The sequence below is a fragment of the Anser anser genome (assembly GCF_964211835.1).
Source record: "Anser anser genome assembly, chromosome: 9".
In the NCBI taxonomy this organism is placed as follows: Eukaryota; Metazoa; Chordata; class Aves; order Anseriformes; family Anatidae; genus Anser; species Anser anser.
In genome coordinates this window covers 15,245,528-15,272,886 of record NC_139729.1, presented here as the reverse complement: position 1 = coordinate 15,272,886, position 27,359 = coordinate 15,245,528, and the positions used below count along the sequence as shown (strand labels likewise).

General features: G+C 41.3%; 1 protein-coding gene across 17 annotated transcripts in view; it reads left to right on the top strand.

Annotated features, from left to right (window-relative positions):
• LOC310904415 (glypican-5-like) overlaps nucleotides 1–27,359 on the top strand; it is a 441,629-nt gene that overhangs the window by 342,441 nt on the left and 71,829 nt on the right. Inside the window, exons 11-13 of one of the 17 annotated variants that reach the window (XR_014588313.1) lie at nucleotides 85–7,741; nucleotides 11,471–11,541; nucleotides 12,368–27,359. The exon at nucleotides 12,368–27,359 is cut by the window's right edge and continues 8,678 nt beyond it. The exons of 9 other annotated variants lie outside the window; for them this stretch is intronic. Coding sequence is in view for 1 of the 8 variants with exons in the window: in XM_083849125.1 (XP_083705251.1) it covers nucleotides 85–122 (38 nt within the window). In the remaining 7 variants the exon portion in view is untranslated. Of the gene's footprint in view, nucleotides 1–84 lie in introns of all 17 variants that reach the window. 7 more of the 17 variants (XR_014588312.1, XR_014588314.1, XR_014588315.1 and 4 more) reach the window with 7 other exon arrangements.

The following is a 27,359-nucleotide window of genomic DNA, read 5'->3' as shown; positions in this document are numbered from 1 at the left end:
AAAAAATACCTGATGTATTGTTTTTTGTAATAGTGGGTTGCTGGATAAAGATAATCCTGATATAAAATTTCTTGGTACTCCCAGATATGCATTCTGCAGTATTTATTCATGTAATTACTTGACTGATACGTCATCAAGTGTGGAATCATCATTGGAATCTAACTTAACTTCCACCAAAATACTGGCAGTTTAATAGGTAGTTAAGATCTTACTATAATAAAACAATAAGTTGTAAGACATCTCCTTCTAAATAGTTGAAATTACTGATTTATCTTATCTGTTCTGATTCATTTTAGCTCATCAAAATGTAACTGCATTAATTAACCCATAGTTTGTTTAAATATATTTTCATTTGAATGTAGAAAGATATGAAATACGAGCATAATAGTGTTGAAAAATAGCGCACATTAAGATGGGATGGAACTCAGCTAAGTTTTAAACTACTGCTACATTCCGTAGAGGTGACCAAGTGCCTCTTTCTTGTCCTTTACCATTGAGAGTCAGAAAAGGTATCCCATATTCAGATAGGGACTTTTAGGGTTAGGGCTTTAGGGTTTTTAGGGTTAGGGCTGTAAGGGTTTTTAGGGTTAGGGCTTTAGGGTTCAGATAGGACTTCGGTTGTTTGTATTATGAATATTTCTTCAGGAAAACTGAGCTTAAACATGTATTTTGAAATATCTGCAAAGCGTTAATTTTAGTTTGCTATCATATTACAAATACCTGAAATGTGATTTGTGTTGTTGAGCTGTATAATCAAGATTCATGATGTCTTACCACACAGGGACAGTATTTTTTTATAAAAATTAAGTAATTGTGACTAACAGATAAAGTTGAGATTTTCACCATCTACTCACCCGTGATTTTGAACAGAAGAACTTCTATACAACGTTATTTTATAACTATTTACTCTTATCATTTTTTCATTGTTTGTTATATTATATGTGTAAGCAATTAAAAGACCACTAGATCTTTTGGGCCCTGGAGATTTGTGAGTGTAAATACTATAAGTAATATGCTTTCCTCGCTACATGGTATAATACAAACAAAAGCCAGGTGCTAACTACTCTTCAGTGAACAATTAAACTATTCATACAGTGTTTTGGGAGGATGTATATGCATGTTTACACACACAGTGGCAGATTTCAGATGTTCAAAAATAAAAACTTGAAAACTTTCAAGACTGGACTTACAGCTGGCTTTAGTAATGGCAAATATAGAAACTGCATAATGTCTTTTTTTTTCCTTTTTATTCAGTCTATTTAAATAAAATATTCTATGCTGATATCATCCTGGATTTAGAAGAATTATACAACTAGCTGTTTCAGAGTTAGCACGGTTTATATCCAATTTAAAAAGTAATTACAATTAATTTTAGAAAATGGTATTGATTCATAACAGTAAAATAAGTATTTTATCATGTGACGATAGTACTGCTGTTTCATAATTAGCTTTAAAATATTGTACTGTATACAAGCCACTAGCAGTAAATATGTTTGACATATCTGGATACAATTAAGAGATAAAATGGAATAATCTCATTATAGAGATTCTTTGCTCTAATAGAATGTTAAAGAAATAAACAAACATCTCATTAGCTGTATTTCCTCTTGCTGCATGTCTGTAAGATGGTGTTTCTAATTGTACAGCCTGTGAATGTGTTGTATTTTCTAAACTTAAAACCTGACAATTGCATCTGACCATTATTTTGTGGAAGTGGAACAAGACAGCATTGACTATTCCTTGCTCGCTTGAAGTGCACAGTAAATAGAGACATCAATTGAAGCGAAAGCTAAATCAGAAATAAAACCCTGATTTGAAACTACGTAAAATCAGTGGGAATATTCTTACTGGCTACAGCAGGTTTGGATGAGACATAAATGGTAGCTGTAGAGTGCCACCGATCTCATCAGCGAATGTTGTAGCTTGCAGTCACATGGTAGAACAAAGGCAATAAGAAAGGAATAAAAACCCTCTCAAAACATAGGCTTTTTGGCAGAGCAGTCATGTATTTAACAACAGGTTCATGGAAAAGAGAAAAGAGAGAAAATGATTTAAATATCAACTTCTAAAATATTCAATTTAGAATCTAGTAAAAATACACTGCCTCTGTCATTTATTTGAAACCTATATGAAAATGAGATTTACAGTTTATGTGTTCATAGACCTGCTTAGAGCATTTCAGAGGATTTGGAATGGTTTTAAATATTTTCTGAAAACATACTGAACACTTACTCCTTTCCACCTTCCAAAAAAAATTTACCTTTTCTTTGACAGTTGCTAGGAGTTTTACCAATATCCAGGCTGCCGTCTTCAAAACATTTCAGTTCAGAACTGTTAAAAGCCCCCCCTGGACAGGGTACATTCCCATCTCCCCAATTATTTTTTTCCAAATTGCTGACAGAGAGTCTGCCTTGTAGGTTTTAGATTTCACTGTGTAGCAGGTAGCTAAAGAAAGAAGTGGTTCTGTGCTTGTACATTTCAGCCAGGCTCTTTGCAAGTATCTCCCCCCTCCTTTTTGGTGGGGTGGGGTGTTTGCCATCTCTGTATTTCAGCTCATCTTGCAATGGATATTAAAATCCTGTCCTTTTGGTTTGTCACCTAGCCTTCAAGAATTGTTTCTGCGTATCAGTCTGCATTTTATGTCTTCAGTTCAGATATGTACCTATTACTTACTGCTTTTTGTTTGCTTTTGTTACAAGTAAGTCTTTCCTAGACAAATTCATTGTTATCAAAAAAAACCACCACTTACTCTTGTAATCCTAATGTGCTTAATTATCTTTTCTGTATCACATGTGTTTATCCAAATGATTTTATACAAAGACAGACAAATTCTCAAGAAACCAGCTGTCTTGGGACATTTTGTATGGTAGAAGGTATTTTAGCATATCATATTCTTTCAGGCCTTACCAATTACCACAACTATCCCTTCTTGGGGAAAGCTGTGGAAACAGCAATGTTTCTCAAGCAGATCCATGTGGTTTTTGTTGGCAAGTATCAACTTTTTAATGACAACATCTGTTAATCATCTTTGAACAAAGCTTTGCTAGGAGAGATTTAAGAAGAGGAAAGTAAGCCATATAAATCTTGAACACGGATGGGGAAGTTGCTCTGCAATTTGGACTGCTTCAGTACTGCAGGTTTCTAGGCAGAAGTGCAAAGCAGTATCTGAGTCTGAATTAGCAGTGTGTGATCATGTAAGTGCAGTCCTATGTGAACTTCATCACAAAAGGAGTCACAGAATGATGTAAGGCTTATTCTTAAACCCTTACTGGACTGTGAAGGATGCTTGGTGGTGTGAAGAGCAACGATGGCTCAGAGCCCTGCAGGAGCAAGCCGTTGGAGTGTTTACTAGGAGAGGGATTAGCATCCTGCAGTCTATGAAAAGGTGGAACAGAGACACATTCACATTGTATCCTGCCTTTTCTCTAAACAGAGGAGAGGAAAAGAAATGCCTTGGTCTGTTCAGTGAAAAGTGGGAAGGAAGCTAGTGCAGGGGATTTCCCATTCCCAGCTGTGCTGCACAGCTGTGCGTTGTCGTGAGACCTGATCCAGGCGGTGACTACCAACAATAGACCTCTGTTCAGGGAAATTGTCAGGTGATTTTCCATGAAACAAAGTTTAGAAGAAATGGTTAGACCACAGGCAGGGATGTGGTTTAGCACAAGCCCAAAGTCACCTTAATAGAGCTCTGGGCCCTGTGAAAGTTGCAGAGCGTTATGTCAAAGAAAGCTTGTGTTGAAACTGCTTCTTGGCATGGCTGCATATGCATACCTGTCTGCAGATAGGGAGGACACAGGTATCACGAGGCTTGCTCAGCTAGCATGTACTTTAGATGACACTGTTTGTTTCACCTATCTGGTAAGACAGAAATTAATCCATGCTTCATTCTAGAGAAGCCTGAAATAATGTTGTGGAAAGTCACAGGAGATTTAGCGAGTGTGGGACTACAGCTGTCCTCATGCTGGCAAGACAGACAAACAGCACAGGTTAAGGAGGACATCTGTTTCAGTTTGTCCTTGGGTCCATTCTCCATTGAACAGAATAAGAAAAGCCAGAAGTCTGATATGCACAAATTGCAGTCTTAGCATCAAATTCACCCTTGCCCCTCCATGGGTATCATCTATCTCTGGGGAAAAAAAACTCAGCTCTCAGAGGGGCATATGTTAAATACACCCCTTGTGAAATGCCTTGAAGTTTCAGATCTTTGGGAAACAGAGGCAGGGATTTACCTTTCTCCTGGCTGGCTGTGTGCTCCACACAGAGGTAAGCTTTTTGTGAGTCCCCATCCTAAAAGCACTGAGTTTCCAGAAAATAACAAGATGTGCCTGACCAGCACTGACCCTTAGGCACAACAGATTTTCAACAATCCTTTAAAAACATATCTGTCAGTGCAGGCATTCAATAAACAAACACATTGTGTGACACCCCAGGCAGACTTTGAAAATGGCTATGTGTCAAATGCTCTTTATTACTGAGAGTTTTTGCCAAATGCTTATGTAATCCCAATAAAAATTTTATTCTGTACTTCTAATTCCTTCATGAAGCTCCCTCCCTTTAGTAAGTATTCTCCAATTTTAAACATCTCTCAGTAGAATATCCTGCTGCTTCTCACATTTCAGTGCTCAAGTGGGATCCTAGAACAAATTTACTTCGTTAGCACATTCAGATTACATGGTTCCAGCCCCTGGCTTTATTCGTGGCTATTTAGACAATTCATAGCTTTAGTGCATCTTACTGCTCTAGGTAGAGTACCAAAAGAGATTATCCTGATTGTAGATCTTTTCTTCAGGTCATAAGAGTAGGGTTGATTTTTGTCCTTTTTTAAGTGTAGACAAATTTTCTTTTTTCTTGATGTTTTCTGTCTGATATGTATCTGCTCTCAACAGCTATGGAAAGTTAATGTATTTTTCTCTTTGCTCAGGAATGTGTTCATTATCAGTTTGTTTTTCTTTTTGACTGTCAAGATTATTTTACCCTTTATTAGGTTCTAGTTATCCCTATTTCTTTGTCTTTTCTGGACATAAATATTACTGTATGAGCTGTCATTTTAATCATGCTTTATTTCCATTCACCATGTTACAGGATGCACTTACACTTGTATTTATCCAAATATGTAATTGTACAGCTGCTGATTTTGTAATTATTAGTACAAAACATCAATATTCTGAAATCATAATATCTGCTGGCAGTCAGCCACGCTCATCAAGTTCTCATCACCATGCATCTTTACTCCCCTCACAGATGATACTAGCTTGCAGAAATATGGCATTTTCAGGGTCTTCCATCCTCCTGCCTAGAGAAATCTCCCCCTCATCCCCATCTCACAGCCTTGCATAGCCATTTCTCTACATCCTTTGTTGTGCGAGACATTTTAACTCCAGCTTTGTTTTTAGAGATCCTAGAAATTCCTACATATATTGCTCTCAGCGTAAATGCCTCATTCCATCCACAAAACAGTATAATAACAATTTAAGCTATCATTTAAGATGGATTTTTAAGAAAACTCAGCAGTTTCAGAACTGTATTTTTGTCATTTGAGATGGTAGATAGAGATGGGCCTTTGCCTACAGCAGCGTGAACCATGTCAGTGGGTGTTTGGCACATGTTGGGAGAAGCAGGGCATCGATCCACAGCCGCAAAATTTCCACTTTGAGGTGTGTTACAGCGATGGAGTTTGGGAAGAGGCATGGAAACAAAGAAAAACAAAGAAACACCTGGATAGTCAGGGTGAGAAGTACAGATTTTGGTTAATGCTGACTGAACTGGATAGGATATGGTGTTGAGACAAGTCACTTCTAACGCGTGGTGCTATCGCACTGCTGTCTCATGGGCACGCTTTGCTAAGCACTCCTTTGGGTGACAGTGACTTCCCAGACAGCTCCGTCCTGTGCAGACGGGCTCTGCAGGCAGCAGAGAGGGGTTCTGAGAAGGGAATAGGAAGAGAGAGCATTTGGAGGGGAGAAAGAAAAAAGGTTTTCCCACTTCTCTGTCCCAGATCTTTGTTAAATCTTTTATAATCTAGTGACTCAGATAAAGTATTATGTGTCATTTTAGTCTCCTTCATTACACAGTATAATTTAAACTGAAATGGATGCAAGAAGAAAAATATAATCATTCTTAATCCTTCCTCACATTTACATGACAATTTGAGGTGTAAATGAAAGGGATTTCGGTTCCTTCAAGTTTTTACTCCTAGAACTGGGGTGAGAGACTTCCCCAGTGCCACTGGTTCTCCTGCTCAGATCCGTACAAGACAGGAGTTTTTGCCAGAGTGTATAGATCTTGTTGTGCATGACCAGATAACCATGTCCCCTGTAGGAATTTTTTCTACTGCTAATCAGAATGCCAGCTAGAGGAGTGACAGACTGAGTGCCAGCTCTGTGACTCCGGGAAAACTTTGGTGCCGCCTTTGCTACCTTCAAAGAGATAAAAAGGTAATTTGGGAAATGTAGTTTTACCATTTCACTAGTGAAATGTAAATCACAGCACATTTTTGATCACTTTAGTACTTTAAAAGGGTTTTATTAAAAGGCATTTTAGTTACATAGGGCATAAAGCCTTCCAATGTGTGCTGTTCTGTGAGGGGAAATTAAACATTGGAGAGCTCGAGATAAAGACGTGGAGCTTAGATGTTCGCAGTAGTTCTGTGTAAGCAGTCATCAGAGATTGCATTGTAGATCACTGAAGGGTAACATGCTTTTACTAACTTTCCATTAAAAATATTACCAGTAATATGCGTCCAATGAATGCACTTATTACAGCACAACATTTTTGCTAACCTTGTCAGCAGTATTTTATCTAGTTACTTTCCACAGTAGCAAATCTATGCATACGTACTTTTCTGAGATGAGTTTTGAAAACAGCCCCAAATTGAAAACTAATTGATCTGATTTACTGCTGAATTCCCACTCACATGTTTTAATAAAATGAACTTTTTAAAACAAAAACATCACAAATGGGAACAGCTTAGTCAGACTGCATAGAGCATGGACGAAAAGAGGCAGTTTAGCATGTGATGACTAGAATTATGAGAAAGACAGGCTTCCAAGAAAAATAGCCTTACTAATCATATGGAGCAGAACATACTTCTTGCTGCAGGCCAAGAGCAGTGTGCAGGTAGAGACTTTGACCCCATGCTGGTAGTACCTGCTTCTGTGGAAGTCATTTGCAAGCCCCAGAATGGCACTCAGAGTTTAGAGGCCAAGCTAAATGGAGAGTGAAAACTACCCTCCTCAGGTGAGTCTCATGAGCAGTGTGATTTAGATCCTTCTGACAAGAAATTCACTTAAGAGCTGTAATATCTCAGTCACGCCAAGTGGTGATGGGATAAATGTGAAGGCTAAGGCAATTTGCCCCCCAATTGCCATAAAGCCAAAATTAATTAAGAGGAGTTAACAATGAAAGGTCCTTCAAATTACTTCAAAATAGATAACTTGTATAACTTAATGGAAGTGCCGTTTAAAATGCTAATGCCATTATGCTATAAGTTAAAAAAAAAAAAAAATAAAACAATCCTGCAAGCCTAAGGAAAATGTTCTTCACCTGCAGATTAATCTTCATCCCACACAGGGGAACACTTAACTGATCAGAGCTCAGTGGCAGCAGTGTCAGTGCCATCCCACGTGCTGCAGCCGGGCATGCCTTTCTTTCTCTTGCAGCCCTTGCATGCCAATGAGAAGGAGCATGAGGAACTAAATAAAGGAAACAGCTGTACCACTTGAACCCCACTCCCTGTTTTGAGGTACTTGTCATGCTATTTTGTTTTAGGGTTTTGGTAATATCCAGAACTGTAGCTGTAAGAAGCCACATTCCCACCTGGGGATATCTGGAGGAAAAATAATACTTCTCTCTAAGGAAGGTAGACAGAAAAAGCAAAGCTAGGATCTTGTCTATTCCAAAGGTAAATCATTCCAGGTTAGTTAAGGTAAGGTTAGGAATTACCACAACCTTAAAGTCTCAGAGAAAAAGCCTGTCTCATTGCATACAAGTGAAAGGCAGATAGCGCAGCTGTTTGGCAGTGGAAATAGAACTTGAAGTCACTGACGAATGAAATCGTTTCTGTTTCTCCCTGCTGCCACCTTGCCTTATTTTATGATTCATGAGGAAAGCCTAAGAGGTTGCTGTTTTTTTAAAGGAGGAAAGGAATTGCTTTGCTTTGTTTTTTCTCTCTTCCTCTCTTAAACCAATGTTTCTTGGGGGTGTTTTGTGTTTGCTTTTAAGGAGAAAATGCCTGGAATACATCAGGTATACATTTAGAGATTTTCTATTCCTTGATTGTCCATTTTAAGGTACAATAATACTCCTTAAAAGAGTGCTGCGGTGCCTGAAGCCAACAGATATGCCATCAGAACGTACCAGCTGAGAAATTTAGGATCAAAACAATACCCTGAAAGAAAGCTCAGTTTAGTTTCATAGTAACAGAGAGCACAGTACAAATGTACTGTGTGCTATATTCATTTTACTCTAAGAAAAGAGAACTTCAGGCTGAAGTATGTGACGTATGAACAGGATCATGAATTTATGAGGCTAGTTCTGGATGACTTGAGATCAAGGTACATATAATAACTTAAACCAGCTGAAGATCTTGCACGTAGTTAAATACCTTCCTTGAAAAGAGTTCAGAGATTAGACACATTGTTCCTCAGTAGGTGATTTTGCATCTGATTTACCCCACAGTGTCTCTGGTTTCCTGGATTTAAGAGTATTTCTGCCCATCTATCCTGATAGCAGTCAAGTAGTATTTCCCTGAAATTTAACACTTTCCAGGACAGACAGGGCAGTTGACACCTTTCACAGGCATATTCAGATATTGTGCAGATTCAAGGAGGCCATAATGCCGTCTGCTAATCCCAAACCCAGGAACTGCAGAACAATGAATTTAGAAACCTAATTGTTTCTATAGAACATCCTGGAGTGTGGAGAGTGAATCTGTGCAAACAGGGTGAAGTCTCTAAATTTTGGATTACTGAGGATCTTCATTATAGCTGGCAGTGATGGAAAGCCAGCTGGATACAGGATCCTACAGCACTTCTTATAATGTTGGTTTTGGTCTAGTTTCTCCATTTGCCTCATTGAATTAATTGTCCCTTACGCATATTCCTATCAGAAGGGTGTTTTTTTTTTCTGAATAACATTTCTATTTCTAGTTCAGGTTCCTGAATATCACAAGCAGAAAGAGGTTTCTCTCCTTTTCTTCTTGTCTTTGAGGATTTATGCAGTTTTTCTAACATTGTTTAGCCTTCCTTCTTTAATCAGTCTCTTAGCCCCCCTATTGCGCGTGTTCTTCACTGAATGTCTAATAGTTTGTTCAGCCAACTTTGAAATACCTCTGAAATAAAATGTCCGTAAGGAGCCAACCAAACTTTGAATTTGATTAAATAATATTTTGAACTTTTTTTGAAATTAATTTTTTTTCTTTACCTGTTGAGGTATCTTCTGACTCATTAGGTTTATCTCCTAAATGCTTCTGTCAATTACTGCAAATTAGTCTTCTTTTCCGTGAGACTTAAGTCCATTCCCTATTTTAGTGCATTCTGAGAGGATGTGCATTCTTGATCTAAACAGGGTTTATCTACCTGGGCTACCAGGGTAGCAGCACTCCCCAGACATGTGTGAGACCCAGAAGTCTGGTACTGTTTAGAAGGAACACAATTATAGCATTTTGGAAAAGGTGAAAGCAATAACTGTATGTTCTAGTGAGCAACTATCTTCTTATGAACAAGTAGATAGTATGATTTCTGGCACTGTGCAGATTGTAAATTCTTACCTGGAGTCTAGACAAAGCATGCATGTCAAAGTGATGCTCCAGACAGTGTATGAGGGTAATAACTATTCTTTCAAATGTCATTCAATTTAGCTGCAAAAATCATTAAACATTCTCAAAATCCCAGTTACAGCCCATTTACCATTGAATTGTTGCCTACAGTTAGCAGTTAATTCAAAGAGAGGCAAGATTGTATCAGTATGGGGATTGAATAATCCTTTGTATCCCTTGAAAGTAGGGACATTGAAATAAATTGATTAAGAGGGTGAGATTCCACATTGTGCATAGCCAAGGCTTATCCATTATTTGTACAGAGAACCTCAGAAATTCTCAGCTTTCAAAACTGTTTGCCATTCATCTCAAATTAAATAGATTAAAGAGAGTTTGCCATTGCAGTATTGAAACTGCCAAGTAATAAATCATCATCTGATATTTATAGCCCAAAATTAAGACTGGTGACTCAGACACACCGCTGACCGTTTAGTAGTGAAGTCCTAATAATCCAATCTCGAGCAGTAGGGAAAGGAATAGCTTTCTGATGTGAAGTCAGACAAGTAATTTCCTATTTAAAATTTGATTAGATAAAATCTTTTGAACATGTGCTTGTAAAGGAACAGCCTGTTTAAATATGTATACTGCTGCAGCACATGCTGTACGCTGTTACGACTAAAGCCAGCACAAAGAACATTTGCAGTAACCTGAACGTGCTAGGGGAGGCACAGCGCCCAGGGCTAAACTCTATCAGGATAAATCTCCTACACAATGGGAGCATTAGAGCTGATGGGGGAAATGCAGTTTTCATCCTAAAAAAAGAAAAAAAAAGATTGAAAAGGTATCATTTTCCAAAACAGAAACATTTGGTTACATATGCAATTGGAAAACCATTAATTTGAGGGGATTTTTTTTTTTTAATACAAAAGGGAAAATACAGATTCAAGCTGGAATATTTTGCTACCTACAAAAAATATTCAGACTTTTTAAAGCCATCTAATAAGCTTGATATTTCCAGGCAGAAAAAATCTTCTTGATTTAAAAGCATTATATTATAGAAATCAGGAGAAGGAATAAAGGAAAAAAATAATAAAATCACGCCACGATGTGGGAGTTTGGCCTAATTCTGACCCAGTAATTATGACTGGAAATGTTGCCTTTGACTTAAAAAGATCAAAATTTGAGCAACGACTGAAGGGTCACATCCTGCAGCCACAGCCGTACTGTGCATCACTGTCCCCCAGTAGCAGTGCTTGTGCCTGAGAGGCTGCCTGGAAAATCCCTGCTCAGGATGAAGGGCAACAATGAGGCCTGGCCTGTGCCAACACACAGCAAATGGCAGTGTTAAAGAGTTTTGGTGATGTGACACTGTCTTTTGCTCATATCCTGGTTTATATAATTTACAGAGCTCATGGCAGCATCTCAAAATCAGCTATTGCTACTAAAGCCCGCTGTCAAAACTGGGATGCTGTCCCACTTCAAGTTTAGCTACAGAATCCCCTTACAACAGTTCAGTATAATTGTAGCCAAGCTGGAACATTTTTATCACTCATCATAAAAAGGCTTTGCATAATAGTCCTGGGAATTGAAATATTCAAATTACATTCACACATTTTGAAAATGATTATTTTTGAAAGCGACCAACCGCTCAGGTTCACTGAAAGTTAGTTTTTGTCTGTTTCTTTTCATAGACCTCTTCTTTTTTTTTTTTTTTAGTAAAACCTCAGGGCCTGTATTTTTTTGAGCCTGTGGTGTGCAGAACATACTTGGTTGTACACGGTGCTCTGGTAGGTAGCTGCGGAACTTGTGTTCCTTCCAGTGGACCTAGGTGGGGGAATCGGTCCCATAAGTCTCTTGCCTGGCCCTGAGGGCCGGTTTTCTGCTCCACTCCTCGTCCCCTCGGCTGGGGGTACACAGCATTTCCGTTCAGCTCTCCTAAGGCTGTCCGTTTGTCCAGGCAGCAGGCAAGGCTGCTGCTGCCTACCCCAGCTGTCCCCAGTGGCACCAGTACAGGGCCACCACCGTCCTTGTGGTGGTGAGCACAGGTCTGCCTCCACAGCCCTCCGGGTGTCATCTGAGGCATGAAATTGGTCTGGGCTCTGCCTGGGACTGTTTTTCCACAGCTGAGGAAAAACTGGGCATCAACAAGGGCTTGTGGGTGTAGCAATGCCTTCGAATCACTTTCAGCTTGAATGTGGAAGCCTCTCTAGGCAGTTGCAGAGCAGCTCAGCTGATGGGCACCACCACAGGCGTTACATTACTCCCGGCAGCGCTGTGTGTGCACAGTGTTGCCCGGTCAGGAAAGCAGGCAGCTTCGCAGGAATCCCACCTGTCCAAGGCCAGCCACTGCACCCGCACGTCCTCAGGGACCTCTCTCTTTCCTTCTCTCACTCAAACATGCACACCCACACACTTGTGCCCCTGGAAACACTCCCTGGTGTGTGGTGTCCCCTGGGGCCTCCTGATCCGGTGAGATGGGGAATGTGGGGGTTTCCTGGAAAAGCATGCTTCCTGCTAGCTTCTTTTGTGCTTGGAGGGGGCTCCTGCACTTGTGAGCAGCGTGTCAGATCCCTCTGAAGTCAGGGACTGAGGGTGAACAACTCTTGTCCCCAGTGACTGCTGGATGTGCAGTGCTACCCGGCTGGGCAGGAAGCTGCTAACTGTCTCCAGAGTGTTAGAACGCTTTGACTCGCTTGACGTAAACGCCGCATGGATATCATGAACTGGAAAGAGCTTAATCAAAAAAAGCGCTTTAATCATATTCCAAGGTCCTGTGACATCTCAACAGATCTTGACAGCTTGTCAGTAAATGAAGCAGGTGCGTGACACTAATGGGGACACAACAGTGGTTCAGTATCATACCCAAATGCATCACCAGGGAATGCCCGGTGGAAGTCTTCCCATTAATCCCCCAAAAAACGAGACATCAATGTCCAGCCATGAGAGTAAAAAATCACAGTTCTTTTGATTTAATGCAGAAGCCTAAGTACTGTCAGCGGAACTTCCACTTTAAAATCAGTGTGCGTACTCTTTGTCAAGAAAATTTGCATAATCTGCGTAACAACAAAAACTGGAAGTGTATTGTATCAAAGTAGAATTGAAATGAAATTTTTAAACTGCATATAAATCACTAACATTTTTGCAAACTATATGAAAATATATTGCAAACTATAAAGAAGCCTACTCTTTAAAGAAACAAATATGCAACTGCAGAAAATATTATTATATCTGTATAAATGCACTAAAAAACCATCAATCTACACAAAATACCAAAAGAAGGTCTTGTAAGAAATAAGAAAATTATAAATTCCTGGAGGACAATTTTCTTCCACAGGTTATGCAAACATTGTATATGCTTCAAGTAAAGTTGCATTTTATTAAAAATGTAACTCATGATAAAATAGAGGTAACATTTGAATAGTAATTTAGAATCTATATTATTCTTACCTGATAAAAGGATATTGAAAAAATGAATTGAACTAACACAAGTGTATCCAATATGCATGAAATTTCTATTTAGTCTATAAAATGCAGAGCAGAGAGATAGTAGCCATTTCCAGTACTATAATTATTCTGTCACCATTTGTAAAGCATTTATGTAAAGTATAATACTTGTGACTAGCCATGTGCAAACTCCCTGCATCTTTTTAAAAATCAAACCATTGATTTCAAATCCTTTACGTTGTGCTGATATTGATGAGTGCAGTGTAATCCATCACTACTTCTATTTTATGTAATCAGTCTCTTACTTTTATGTGTTCTTTTTAAGCAGACTTATCTATTCTACACACTACTTTAATACTGTAATTTTTTAAGAGCAGCAGACTATTAAAAAACAGAATCCTGCTTTATATTTTACTGATGCTACAAAGAAGGCTTGAACATTGGAACAGGCATATCTTTGCTTAGAGCTTCTTCCTTCTTTTTTGCAGTTACGTGCATTGATTTTTGTGGGGATTACTTTTGATATGTTTCCTTAGAAGAGCCTTAGTGTTAAATCTTTGCAATGATCCCTTTTCCATACTGGTCATAGCTGTTTGAAACTAGATAAATGCTAACAAGTTTAGAAGATAAACAGTAAAAATAAAATTCTTCCCTAGCAAGTGTTCAGGTTCTCTGCTTTTATTTTATTCATGCATCACACATCTCATTGATTACTGAGATTTGGGATGTGGTCATCAATTAACTTCAGAGACAAAAGGCTTTCCCCTGCTAATCTCTTCTTTGGGAGTGGCCTCTTTTATTTGCAGGAGCAGGCTATGTATCTGTGCCCTTTTCGGAGCTGCAAGGCAAATCTCAGCATGGATGTTGTATGCCAGCTCCTTGGGCAGGTCTGCCAGCATAGCACGTGCAAGGGCAAGGGGTAAGTGCTGTGAGGAATGGTTTGCAAGATCAGAGATCCAGGGCATGTCGGCAAGCACGCCCTTGGAAAGCAGATGCAAGCTCGGTGTCCCTGTACTCGGCTCCCATGTAGCCTCACTAGCGTGGCATTAGTGATCCTGATCTAGTGATCACAGCACTCGGCAAGGCTTAATAACATGCAGTCACAGCCATGTTAAACCCCAGTAATGTCTGTGTGAGTTGGTGTGAAGCATGGCAGGATAAGCTCACAGCTGCCTGCAACAGCATGTCTCTATACCTTTGGTTTGCAAAATAAGCAAATGTGTAATCTGTTTTCTCCTGGGGTCTTGTATAATTCTTGGTTATCATAACTGTGTTATATACAGACCACATGAACACTGCTGCCTTAGAATGGAAGGCTTTTGTTCTTGGAAGGTGTTAAGATATTATGAGCTTAAGGAGATTTGTCCTGAAAAGAATTTATAGAAAAGTGCCCAGCGTTAATGCCTTAAAATGCCCATCATCAAAAGCGTGACTGCTTAACTCTCAGACGGTGTGTGGTAATGTAATAGCTGATGAATCAGCACACCTTTTTCTTGGAGATACCATTTTAATATTCTTTCCATTCTTCCCTAGGTTGAGGTAATGCAGGTATGTTACTCAGTGTTAAGGAAAACTAGTTGTCATAAGTTATGTATAGTTTTAATTTGATTATTAAGTCATACATTATTTGAATACTCTTTTAATGAGAAAGTATGAAAATGTGATGGAATTAAATAACTACAGATTAAAATTACACTGGGGTGATATTTTATTTGACTTATTGTTAATGTATATATTAGATTTAGAGACACAAATACTGCAACCGACCAAAACAAAAATATCATTTTCAGAATAGACAATAGGAACTGTTTGCCAGAAATCCAAATTGTGCATATAAATTAACAAGGCCTCTACATGAGAATTGATCAGATACTTGTAGTATGGTGTAGCTGGTAAAACAGCTGTGTGCACAGTAAAATAGCTATATGGCTGCAGTCATCTTTGTTTCCTGTTTGATCTAATAGCTTGTAAAATAATGTTAGGAGTAAATCCCAGGAAGTGGGGAGATGCATGTGGTTAGAGGTTTCTTGAGGGCTTCAGTTTTGACAGTTTCTTGAGGGAGAAAATGATCTGTTGTCATGGCCAGAACCAGATGTGTGTGCATCTGTGGATTAATTGTACTGAAGATGGCTTTATTTTGAATAGTATTTGAAACTATCCAGGCTATTGGTGGTGGGGGGGAGGGTTATATTTATGTTTAATTAAATACATCATCTTTGAGGTGACTAACAAGAGTTTCAGGTGAGCTCCTTAGAGAAGCTAGGGGTATTAAACACCAAAGGCATTTTTTAGATCCACAGGGTAGGTCTAATTCAGTGTTGAACTGTCCCCAAACAGTATTATAAAGGGTTTAAATTTTCTCCAGCACTGGAGAAGAGTGGAGCCCCAGAACACATTATTCCTTCCCAAAATAACATGCTCCTTCACCTGGCAACTAATAAGAAATCCGTGGGGAACTCCCACAGACATTGCTTCTCGTCATTTCTCATGGATATTTTTGAGAAATGCTAATAACAAGAAAAATATCTGCTAAGTTTGCTTCTTTTTCAAACCCAAATCTTCCCTTTACTACAGTCTGTCAAAAATTGCAGACTATTAGCATGCCAAGATGTTAATGCAGCTCCCCAGGACCTGTCATCTTGGTTAACTTCAGCTACGTACCTTCTGTCAGTGTTTTCATCTTTCCTTTGAGTATGTATTAAAATATCACACAAGTTTTGAGTACAGTAGTACATTAGCAAAAAAATTAATTGGTACATGTAATGAAGAACACACATTGGTATTATGCGCCATGTTAAAATAAAATTACCTCCAACTTTAAATAATATTTCTTTGAAAATTTAGAACAGGCCATCTTTGAAGGCAAGCAGACATGGCCCCTTGCCAAAAGAACAATCAGATTTTCTGCTGCAGAATATATAGAAAATCATAACAAACTTAATTACCTGTTACCACTGCTAAAGGCCCTTCATATCTTAGCACTCTTGAGATTTAGCAGATTGTATCACATCTTCCCGATTAGCAATTCTGACTGAGAAATGAAACAGTCAGATTTAGTGAAATATTTAAAAAAAAATCCATTTTTAAAGACGATAATATGTGAACAGCCTCAATTTAAGATGGTGTAACTGCTTAGAAATGTTTAAAATTTAGTGTATTTTTTCATTCTATATGCTCTTTTTTGTGCTATGGGAATAAATATCAACATAGTTTTAATTTTCTTAATTTTTAGGGAATAAAGAGCTTGAGTTTGTGTTTTTTTTTTTTTTAATATATATTTTTCTCACAAAAAGCTTAGTACAATGATCCCTTCTCACAATTTCTGGAGTCCAAGAATCTATGTGGTATTGAAAATCCCTTAGTTTTCCCTGAAATTCTTGGGCACTTCTGTGATCCTGGTGTGTGTTCAGATGTCGTAAGCCTCCCATCGGTGCAGTGCTGGAGCAGGTGCTCTGCAGGGGCAGATCCTCCTCGGGAGAGCTGGCTGGAGGCAGTGGGACAGCAATCGCTGCAGAGAAATGGGCATGGGGAGGGCAGAGGAATGCTGCAGAAGGAAAGGCTCTTATTTTGGCTGTGAAACCTTAAGCTGTTGCTCTCTGATCTTTATTAACATTCCCTCAGTATTGCTTATGGGGATAAAAGTTAACTACTGGTTTTCTGGCTGTGTCTCAGAAGCTCAGTGCCTCTTGATTTAGATATTGGTATTTTTACAGATAGAAAAGAATGTGTTCCGCTGGGGCTCGGGACAGGAATAAGACGGCCGGTGTCCCTGTACCGCTCCTGCAGTGAGGCTGGTCCATGCTGTCGTGCATCCCCATGGAAGCGCTGCTCCTGGCTGTTCAGATCTCCCTTGGCAGCAGCTCTGCAGGCAGCACCTGCTGCCTCTTTGCTGGCCGTGCACAGACTCGTGTTCTCTGGCTGGGCTGACCTCCGTGCTCATCAGGCACCGCTTCCTGGAAGTGCTGCAACCAGATCACACGTAGGACCACATTCGGTCACAGTAACTCTATTTTAGCCTAATTCCCTGCTAATTCTTTGCAAGCCTTCACTGCCAATCAGAAATATCTTTGCAACATCCTCCAGACACCATCCTCTCCCTCAGTTTGAAAGATTCCAGTTTGTGAAGCCTGGCGGTGTGTAATGGAAGGAAACCCCTCACCCTCCAGCATTTGGTGCCAGCTCCTCCATCTCAGGCCCTGCTGGCTGCAGTGGCAGCAAAACCCACCATGGCCAAGTGCGGGGCATGGGCACCAGGCAGTGATTAGGGCAGAGGCCTGAGCTCCTCAAGGCTCAGGCTAGCTTACAATAACAGTGCTCGGGGTAATTTTGTTTATGTGATAGTAATTTGAGAAGAGAAATAATACCTTATTAGTGTCCAGAAAGCACACCACGCAGATCTTACCAGTGCACAGTGCAGGTGCCCAGAGAGCTGGCTGCAGTGGCTTGTGGAGAGACCAAGGCCACAAGGAGAAGTGTCGTTCTGCGCTTTCTCTTGCATCGTACCAGATTTTCATAGTGTTTCCTTCTGTCTCAGTGAGAACACTACCAAAAATTTTCCCCAGTGCCTGCCTTTGTAGCTCCCTCCCTGCCTCCGGGGAGCTGTTGTGCATAAGGGATGGATTTTCCTGCCGCTTGTCTGGTTTGAAGGAGGAGAGGCGTTCTGAGGGAGCAGGCTCGGGTGCTGCCAGCTGTGAGGCAAGTCCCATGTTCGGTCTGCTGTCCGGTGTGATGTGGTATCGGGTGATGTCCTCTCAGAAATCAGGTTATGCCTCCAAATCAACTGTTCCTCTGTCTCCTAACCAAACAGCTTTCTGAGGAGTGCATTTTACAGATTCTCATGGATCTGCGGCCCTTGCCCTTGCTGGCCTGTCACTGTGTGCACGTGTGCTCACACACATGCGCACACACCCCAGCCATTCTGCATGTTTGCATTCATGTGGGATTCTATTTCATTTCCTCCTTTCACCCGTCTTCAACACGTGCTTATCAGCTGAACTGATTTCTGTTTGCTTTCCCAGCTGCATATTACCAGCTCAGATTTCTCAAACTTTAAAAAGTAACACTTGTTTAATTAAAAGGAGTTGCCAAACTGTCCCTAGAGTGCCAGATGCAATAACAGGAATCATCCTGCACCTCCTTGCTTTTCTTCTCTCTTCTCTAAGACACCCAACAGCAACCAAGAATAAAATCAGCACCGGTAAGCCTATGAAAGAGAAAAAAAAAATGCAAAGAGAAAAGCAGCATTGCCAGGTAGTCAGCCCCGTAAAATGAGCTGCAGATTATCAGTTCATCTTAAAAATAAATAAATAAATAAAATACAACAGACCTCCCTGCTTCATTTACCATCATATTCATAAGTGTCAAGTGTCGTATTTATTGCTCTGTCATATTTGATGTTGTATTTTTTAATATTGAGAAAACTATCATAAAGGCTATCACAATGCTTAAACATGGCTATGAAAGTGAAAAATTGATTTCTCTATAAAAGTGGATTCTCTAGTGGAATTATGACCCCAGTGAAAATGTACTCCATTTCAGCATGGTATAAGGTGTGCTTCTTGGATAGTGTGTTAATGTTATACCTAGACGTGTTGTCTGCAGGCACTGGACACAATCCTTCGGGTGTGCACAAATTAGATAAGGAATAATTCTTTTGTATAATAGTATCCCTTGTGTAGTTTTCAGTGCAGTACAATAAAATTAATTCAGCTTCTCTCCATGGAGCTTATCTTCTGTCCCAGAATTAGAGTGTTCTCCTGCATTTTGTCTGGGCAACAATATTTTCTAACGTCGTTTTGTTAGAAAGTCCAGCATTGGTCATTGGCAGAGCAAGTTCAATTCCAGAGTCACCCCGTAACGCCATGTTTATTTTTGCACCGTATTGCTCCCAGGTTATGTTTTACAAGGAAAAACCTAAATATGCCCCAAAGCAACCTGGTCTGCATACAGTGGGATGTGACAGTGGTTATCCTGCCTGTGGCAGGGTGCTTCTTGGAGCACTGACCAGAACCAGGACCCCCACTTTTATGAGAGGTTTTGTACGTAACTTAGGTTATTTACAGTGTCACTGGCCTGTAGTTCCAATACCCTATTACTTATGAGTCTACAAGATCTTTTTGTAGCTTTCTAAATATAAATTACCATTTAGCCTTTTGTTTTGGAGTTTCATATCTGCTGTGGAGGCCTGAAAAGAGGAGAATCTCCACTGTTTACCTCAGCCTGAAAATCTCACTGTCCAGTACTGGGACTTCGACTCACCTTTCCCCAGTTTTTCCAAAATCTGTTCTCAGCTGGCTTTGCCAGTCATCTTGTTCCAGCATTGGCCTTTTCATAGTGTTTTTCCCCCCGCCTTGTCCTTGTCTCTTGACCTTTGCATAAAGAAAGTCTCACCCCTTTTCCATACAAACTTTATGGCAGGTTATGTAAGATGTTCTTTAGTCTCCTTCTATAAGATGAGCTTTTCTTTCCTGTATTAACTCTTTTGTTCTGTTACCATCTCATTTATCCAGTCTTTTTTTGTTGGTGGTACTTGGAACTGATGACCCCTCCACCTTATAGCAGAAATTCATCCATGCATCTCTTATTTTATTAAAACTTGGTATTCTATTTCCACCCTACTCCTCTGACTCCTCTTTTTGAGATCATCTAGTTTGAGGTTCTGATGCTTCATTGTACTGACAGTGTCTTCTGCCTCCGGTGCTTCCATTAAGTGCTAGGTTCAGAGTCAAGATTTTTTAATGAAAATTAATACTGAGACCTTTGAGAGTTTTTCCTTTAGTCCAGTACCCAGTAGTCCTCCCCTACCATGTTACCTATTGTTCCCTACCTTTCAACCTATCTGTACCCATTTTTAAATTCCTGTATGCGTGTCCTGTTTTTTTTCTATCTTGATTAGTAATACCAAATTTGGCATCATACCAAATGTTGGTTTCTAGATCCAGTTAGAATAGATCTTTTTATCATCAAAGAAAGGATCTGCCTTTGATATTTCTGTGTTAACTTCAGAAGCATTTTCCGTTCACTTCCTCATCTGATGTTCACAGCTGCAAAACAGGCTCCAACACTGCAGGCACCCCTGAAGGCAGCTGATGGCCTTCAGCTGCCTGTCTCCCCTTCAGTGTCACTCCTAAGCACAGGTACCACGTTTATTATTTCCTGCTTTTGTGGTATCTAGATCCATCTGATGGAGTTGTCAGAGCCCTCACTACTTGATGCTCTCCTGCACTTATCTGGGTTTTCAGAGTTTTCCCCTGAAGATTAATTTTCACACAGCCCTAGTGCCTTGGGACTCTTGGAGTTCTGATTTTACCTGAGATGGCTTCATTTCCCTATCCTCGTTCTCAGTAGTGCTCTTAAATTTTCTCCCATCTCCAGTACTTTCATGCTGATTTAAAACTGAAGTAACACATTTATTTAGTTGTGATCTCGATTATCTTTCATTTCTCATCCCTGTCAGCAGTATCACAGCTCCTCTTCTGTTTTCCTGTTCTCTTTTTACATACACAGCTGCAGAACATTTTTGCCATGTGTTTTCCTATATTTATTGAGCCTCAGGTAGACTTTGGTATCTCACACTTACAGTCCTTGATTGCCAGAATGTACTTACCATCCTCTTCTCCATTGTTTGCAGATGTTCTGCTCATTTCTGGTGTTCACTTGGGGTTGTCTTTTTCTCCAGTCAGATCCAGAGTGAACTCCTATCCCTTGGTGCTGCCAGTCTTCTGTGTGACCCTGGCTGTCTGTGAGCCCCTGCAGAGCCACGTTCCTCTCACATGAATTCTACAGCTTCTCTCCGTAGGACAGCTGCTTGTCGGGACCATGCAGGCACCAGCAGCCCTTATTAAGTGCTCTGTGCGGCCTGGCCTGGGACCCATCCCACCTGTCCTGGCTGTGGGCCCTGGAACCCTCTTCCAGCTCCTGCCTGGGCCCTCAGATGTGGTTGGAGCCACTGGGGCTGGGCCTCTTGCTGAATGCTTTGGCTTTCCTCATCTGACCCTGAAGCTGACTTGTTACCTTGCTTCTCCCTGGTGCTCCATGCTCGCCTTCCCCCTGCTCTCCAAGCCCATGTGCTCCTTCTGGGGGCTGCTGTGGAATTCCCTCCTGGGGAATTCCTCCATCAGCTTATGAAGTGCGCCTCTTGAGTCTATCTTCAAAAGCAGTATCTGGAGTTGGCGTAGTGTAGAGTCCATCACTGGAACTAATGGATTTATTTCATAATTCCTAGAGAGCTGGCATAGTCCTCCTGTTTGTAGTACAAAAAAGCACATTTCCATCCCCTTTCCCCACAGCAACAACCAGCTTTCTTCTCCTGAAACATAACAACAACAAACAAACAAACAAAAAAACTCACTTGTATGAAAAAGGCCCTGTTTTCCACAAAAAGGATATAAAAGAAGTAAGCTTAGGAATCTGTCAGTAATGCGATTTCCTTCTTCTCCCTTGTAACCAAATTGCTGTGAATTATGTAGTTTGTGGTTTAAATACACTTACTGTGATAAAGCATAATGTCCTTAAAAGCAAAATGTTTTTGTTCTCTTAAGAAGGCTGTTTCTGTTCAGTGATGACAGGAATGGAGTATAGCAGACTTGAGAAAAATGGTAAAATAGAACAGCAGCAACCAGGAGTAACCAAAATACATCTACTCTTGACAACAGTGGGAAATCTTGGGGGGCAAGGGCAAGGAGAGGGAGACTGTGATGGGTACAGGGAAGCAGAAGAAATTTGACCATAGTCTGAAAAGAAATCTCACTTCTCAAGTATTTCAATGATGAGGAAATAGAGTGTATTAGTAAGAGCTTTGTGGAAGAGATATCCTTGAGGTCTCTTTAGTAGAAGTAGGCAAAACCACTAGGAAATGGAGAACCAAGGGGAGAAGTCTGTTTTGTTCACACAGAGAGCTTCATTTTGGTAACATCTAAACGTGCAGTTACAGCTTTGACTCTGCTAGTGTTTTATAACTAGAGTTATCCCGAGTTTCGAGTTGAAAGCCCATTTTGAACAGTTGTGTTTTTTTTTAAAGGCACCGGCACTGCCATTTAGTATGTTGTGCTTCCCTTTAAGGACCGCCTCAGCAGCGCAGTTCTCACAGTGTCTAGCGAGTGCCCCGTTCATGGCCTCATACGTGCATAGGCAGCATGGGTGTGCTCCTTGTTCATGGGCTGCCAAAGATTCAGTGTGCCAGGCTGGGCACAGCCCAGCTGAAAGGAAGGACCGGTGTAGCGCTAAGTATATCACAGAAGATGGGCGTAACTGAGGAGTAAAGTTGAGAGCGAGCGGAAGTGCTTTTGACTTCACTAGTAAATCTGCACTTGTGTGCCTGATGGCCAGTTTTGAAAGTCTTCTCCTGATCTTTGTGGTATTTCCTTCCAAACAAACACAACTTTGTATTCCTTGGATAGTCTTCTCCAGCCCACCTACTTGCATGGTATCCATTACAGCTGGATTGGAACTCTTTAGCCTTTCATCTGTTTTTCCTCATTATGCCCCCAAGACTTGTTTTCTTAATTTTACAGCTGGAGAACTGGAAGAGACGGTCAGTGGGAATTAGGCCAGCCATTCTGCATGAATTGTTTTGCATTGGTTTTAAATGAGTTTTTCTAAAATATAATTAAAAGCTTTATTGTTCCTTGATTAGTATGCTTCTCTGTTTATAGTATTATGCCACATTATCCATATTGTTCCTCAGCCGTTTTACAAATATTTCTATGCTGTGTTTGTTTTGGCAACTGCTGCCAGATGTTGACTATATGAACTCTTCCCAGTTCTTCAAGAGCTGCGTTGCCATTCTGTCCAGAAGATGCAACCGTGCCAAGGTCCAGTAAGGCAAGGAACTGCAGGGTCACCCAGGAGGCCAGCCCTGCCTTGCAGGCAAGCCAGGCTGAAATGATGAGGAGCCAAAGGAGGGTCAGAGCGTGGGGTTTATACCTCCCACTGCCAGGACTAGCTATGCAGCCGGGTCTCTAGATCCTTGGCTGCCCACTGTGTTGCCCATCACTGGAGCTTTAGCAAGGGAAGAGTAACGCTGGTGGAAAGGTGATAAAAGGAGCAGAATGACCAGCTGTGCCCATTTTAGAATTTGGTCAGTAAGGAGAGCTGAAACAAAGCTGGGAAGGTGAACCAGGAATTTAAACATGTGCCTCAGTCTTGTGGAGCTTCAGGCAGAGGGGAACTTTCTCCATGGAAATCAGCCCAGGGGCTGGGACCTAGCCTGCCATCTGCCTTCTGCACAGCATTCATGGTGTTAAATGCTCTGGAAATCCAAAGGAGCAACAGAACAGCGTGGTGTTTCCAGTATTGTGTGAGTATATGTGTGTTTAGTGGTTTTACTCAGGTGGGCGGCTGAGCTCCACCACAAGCGCTCTCTCACTCCCCCTCCTCAGAAGGAAAGGGGTAGAAAATACAATGCAAAGGGCTCAAGGGTTGAGATAAGGACAGGGAGATCACTCAACAATTATTGTGACAGGCAAAACAGACTCAGCATAGGGAGATGGTAAGATTTATTGCCTATTACTAACAAGCTAGAGAAGTGAGAAACAAAAGGAAAAAAAAAAAAAAGCACCTTCCCCCCATCCATCCTCTTCCACCTCCTCCCCCCCTAGCAGTGCAGGGAAACAGGGGTTATGGTCAGTCTATAGCGCTTCTTCTCCGCTGCTCCTTCTCGGTCACTCTCGTCCCCTGTGCTGTGGGGTCCCTCCCACGGGATGCAGTCCTTGCTGAACTGACCTGGCGTGGGCTGCCCACAGGCAGCAGCTCTTCAAGAACTGCTCCAGATATGGGTCTGTCCCATGGGGTCCATCCCTCAGGAGCAAAGTGCTTCAACCCGGGTCCCTCACGGGCAGCAGCTCCCCCCAGACCCACTGCTCTTGCATGGGCTCCTCTCCACAGGCTGCAGCTCCGGCCCGGAATCTGCTCCGGCAGGGGTCTTGCACAGGCCACAGCCTCCATCAGCGCAGGCCCACCTGCTCCACCGTGGTCTCCTCCATGGGCTGCAGCGCGGAACCCTGCTCCACCGTGGTACTCCATGGGCTGCAGGGGGACAGCCTGCTTCATCATGGTCCTCACCACAGGCCACAGGGGACTTCTGCTCCGGTGCCTGGAGCACCTCTCCCCCTCCTTCTTCACTGACCTTGGCGCCTGCAAGGCTGTTCCTCACTCCTCTCGCTCTCCCAGCTGCTGTGTAGCAGCTTTTTTTTTTTTTCTTGTCTTAAATATGTTCTCACAGAGGCGCAAACATCGCTTATTGGCTTGACTCTAGTCAGCAGCGGGGCCCTTACCTAACATGGGGCAGCTACTAGATTCTTCTCACAGAAGCCACCCCTATGGCCCCCTGATACCAAAACCTTGCCATGTAAACCCGCTACAAAGTGTTACTTTGAATTCCACATAATAAACTTCAATGGAAATACATATTTTAGGTGAAGTTTTTTAGTGAAGTGAATTGGCAGGGCTTGCACAACCAAAACCAAATCTGGTCCAGACCTTGTAATTTAAGATATATATTTGGCATATGACTACATTGTTCTGAAGTTTTAGGGGGGAGAACAACTGGTTTGTGTTGCATTCTGTAGCTTACATAATCTTGTTTGGCACTTTGTGTGCCAGCTTCACATCAGGAGTTCGAATCTAGTTTGTAATGTGTGACTGATGGTTTCTCTCTGGAGACGTGGAAAAAAAAAAGGTAGTGGCTTAATTTCTTCTATAGATTTTAGTTTTTCCTTTTTCTTTAGATGTTTTACTCTGAGCTTCAAGGCAGAGAATCTATCATAAATGCTTTCTGTTTAGATCTGGACATAGGAAAACAGGCTGGATAGTCTGAAATATGTGGCTCTGCAAGTACTGATACCCTTCACAGACTCTGACACCTTTGAAATGACCTGTCTAGAGCTGACAGGAAATTTCAGGCTGCCAGGCAAAATGAATGGAGCAAAAACAACAGCATCCCTTCTAGGCATCTGCACTTGCATGGAGTAGCTATTGCTCTGAGGTTTCAAGACATAAATTGGCCGTGAAGAAGTGTCAGCACACACCACCCTTTCTCTGGCCTTGTGACACTAAATCAAGCACTCGATTCCTTGCAGTGCTTCTCCCTTCACGGTGCTTCTGGTAACCGTCAGAAGTTAGAGTGAAAGAAGTCATCTGCTGCATTATGTTAATTTGAGATAGGCTCTTCCACTGAACGTCACATGAGAAACTATAACTTGATTGTTGCCAATTAACAGCCTGGCCATGCCCCTGCTAGTTACAGGAATTAGCAGTCTTTATTCTGCATCATTTGAGGTCTTTATATTGCTAATAGGCTGCAAGTAGAGGACCAGATAGCCCATTTGTGTGCTCTGAAGCACTTTCAAGTTAAGAGATCACTGTGCTGTTCAAATCAGGTATGTAAAATAAATCACATAAGGTTTCTCAGGCAATAATTCAGTGAGCAAATACCATAACCCTCATTTTATTAGAGCAAGAAACTTATTAACAGACATTCTGCAACATGCTCAAAGCGACTCTGGAAGCCATCCCAACAGCAGATTCAGATTCCACAGCCAAATGCACAGACCATGACAGCTCAAGGTGAAGAACATGGCCAACACAGGCAGTTGCAAATGCTGAAATCTGCCACGGTACCCTCTGCTCATGCTTGGGAGTTCCCTCCAGAGGGCTGTGTAAAGGCAGATCTCCTCCCTCTCCTACTGCCAACAGCAGCATGGCTCAGACCTGTACGTGCATCTTCTCTCTTCCATAGTTGACTTCGCCTGTGAGCAAGCCCTGTTCACCAGGTGCCTGCGCGGAGGGCCAGCCCCAGCCCAAGTGTGAGTGCAGGGCAGGGCCTGGGAGCTGCGTGTTTTGCCAGGACTCGCAGCCGTTGGGTTTTCCCCTTTCCTGGCACAGGCAGGTGTTTCCTGAAGCTCCGTCCCTTCAGGTGCTCTTCTCTTTAGGCCCTTCCCAGTCCATTTTCAGTCTCACATTGCTAATTTATTCTGTTTTTGTCAAAAAGCTAACATTAACAAACACCGATTTGTTCTTTTCCTGCAATGGTTTAAAAACAAAAACCACAGCACATAATAAACCTAAAATAATCTTATCTTTGGCTTGATGTGTTGTAAGCAATGTTACATTATTTAAGGGTCCTTTAAAGAACAGACTAAACAAATCACTGTTCCCTTTATATACACCCTTCAATTATATTATACATAGCCCATCTTTTTCCTATCAGTCATTGTTTTAGTTGTTGTTGATTTTTTTTTAATGATTTCCTCTTAAACATGTTTAAACAGGCTGTGGTCTAAGTTTTGGCATTGCCATGAGCCCCACATGTGGCATCGCATGTAATTACGCAGCTTTCGGAGCAGCCACCAGTCACCTCGGCTGTGCTGAGGGCTGAGCTGTGCCCCAAGGCAATGCCTCCCCTTGGGCTGCGCAGGGGAAGGACTCTTTCCCCATTTGTGGTGGGAGGAAAGGGGGATGTCGCAAAGTACTGGAGGAACATCTTCAGCCAATTAATGCTAGACAAGTCTCTCAGTGAACGGGAGACTTCAGAGAGGACTTCTGTCCTTTCTGGACACACTATGCTAGCCCATGCCATGTTTGTTTGTTTTTTTCTGCTGAAGATATCTTATCAAGAGCAGAACTGTTTGTGTACAGGCCTCTGTAAAATACTTGTTCTCCAGGGAAGTGGGGAGAAGAAGCTGCAGGGGCTTGTAATGCCCAGATGGCAAGGATTTGTTTCCCTTCTGGGACTTGCTAGCTGTTTCTCTTGCAGAGCTCATGAGATCTGAACAGAGAAAAAGGATGTCCAGCCACTTGTTTGGTGCACTACTCGTTTGCATATGTTTAGTGTTTGCTTTAAAATTGTGTTCATTTGCAATATTTCTGTTCCTTAATTAGGTTTACCGATTGCTAACAGGAAGAAACGTGTTCTTTGGTTTTAGGCTTTAGGAGCAGTTTATGAAAACAGCCTGTGGAATAAATCTTCTACCGTGGAGTTTCTCTAGCATGGAGCAGCGTCTCTAAAGTTGTAGGGCTAAAACTGTAATACATAATCTGTTTTCCAGACACTGGATAACTTCTGGCATCTGAAGGCAGGTTCATTTTTTTTTCTTTTTTTTTAAATTACAATAATTGATATCAGAGAGATACAGAGATAATGAATGTAATCGTGCTGTATAGG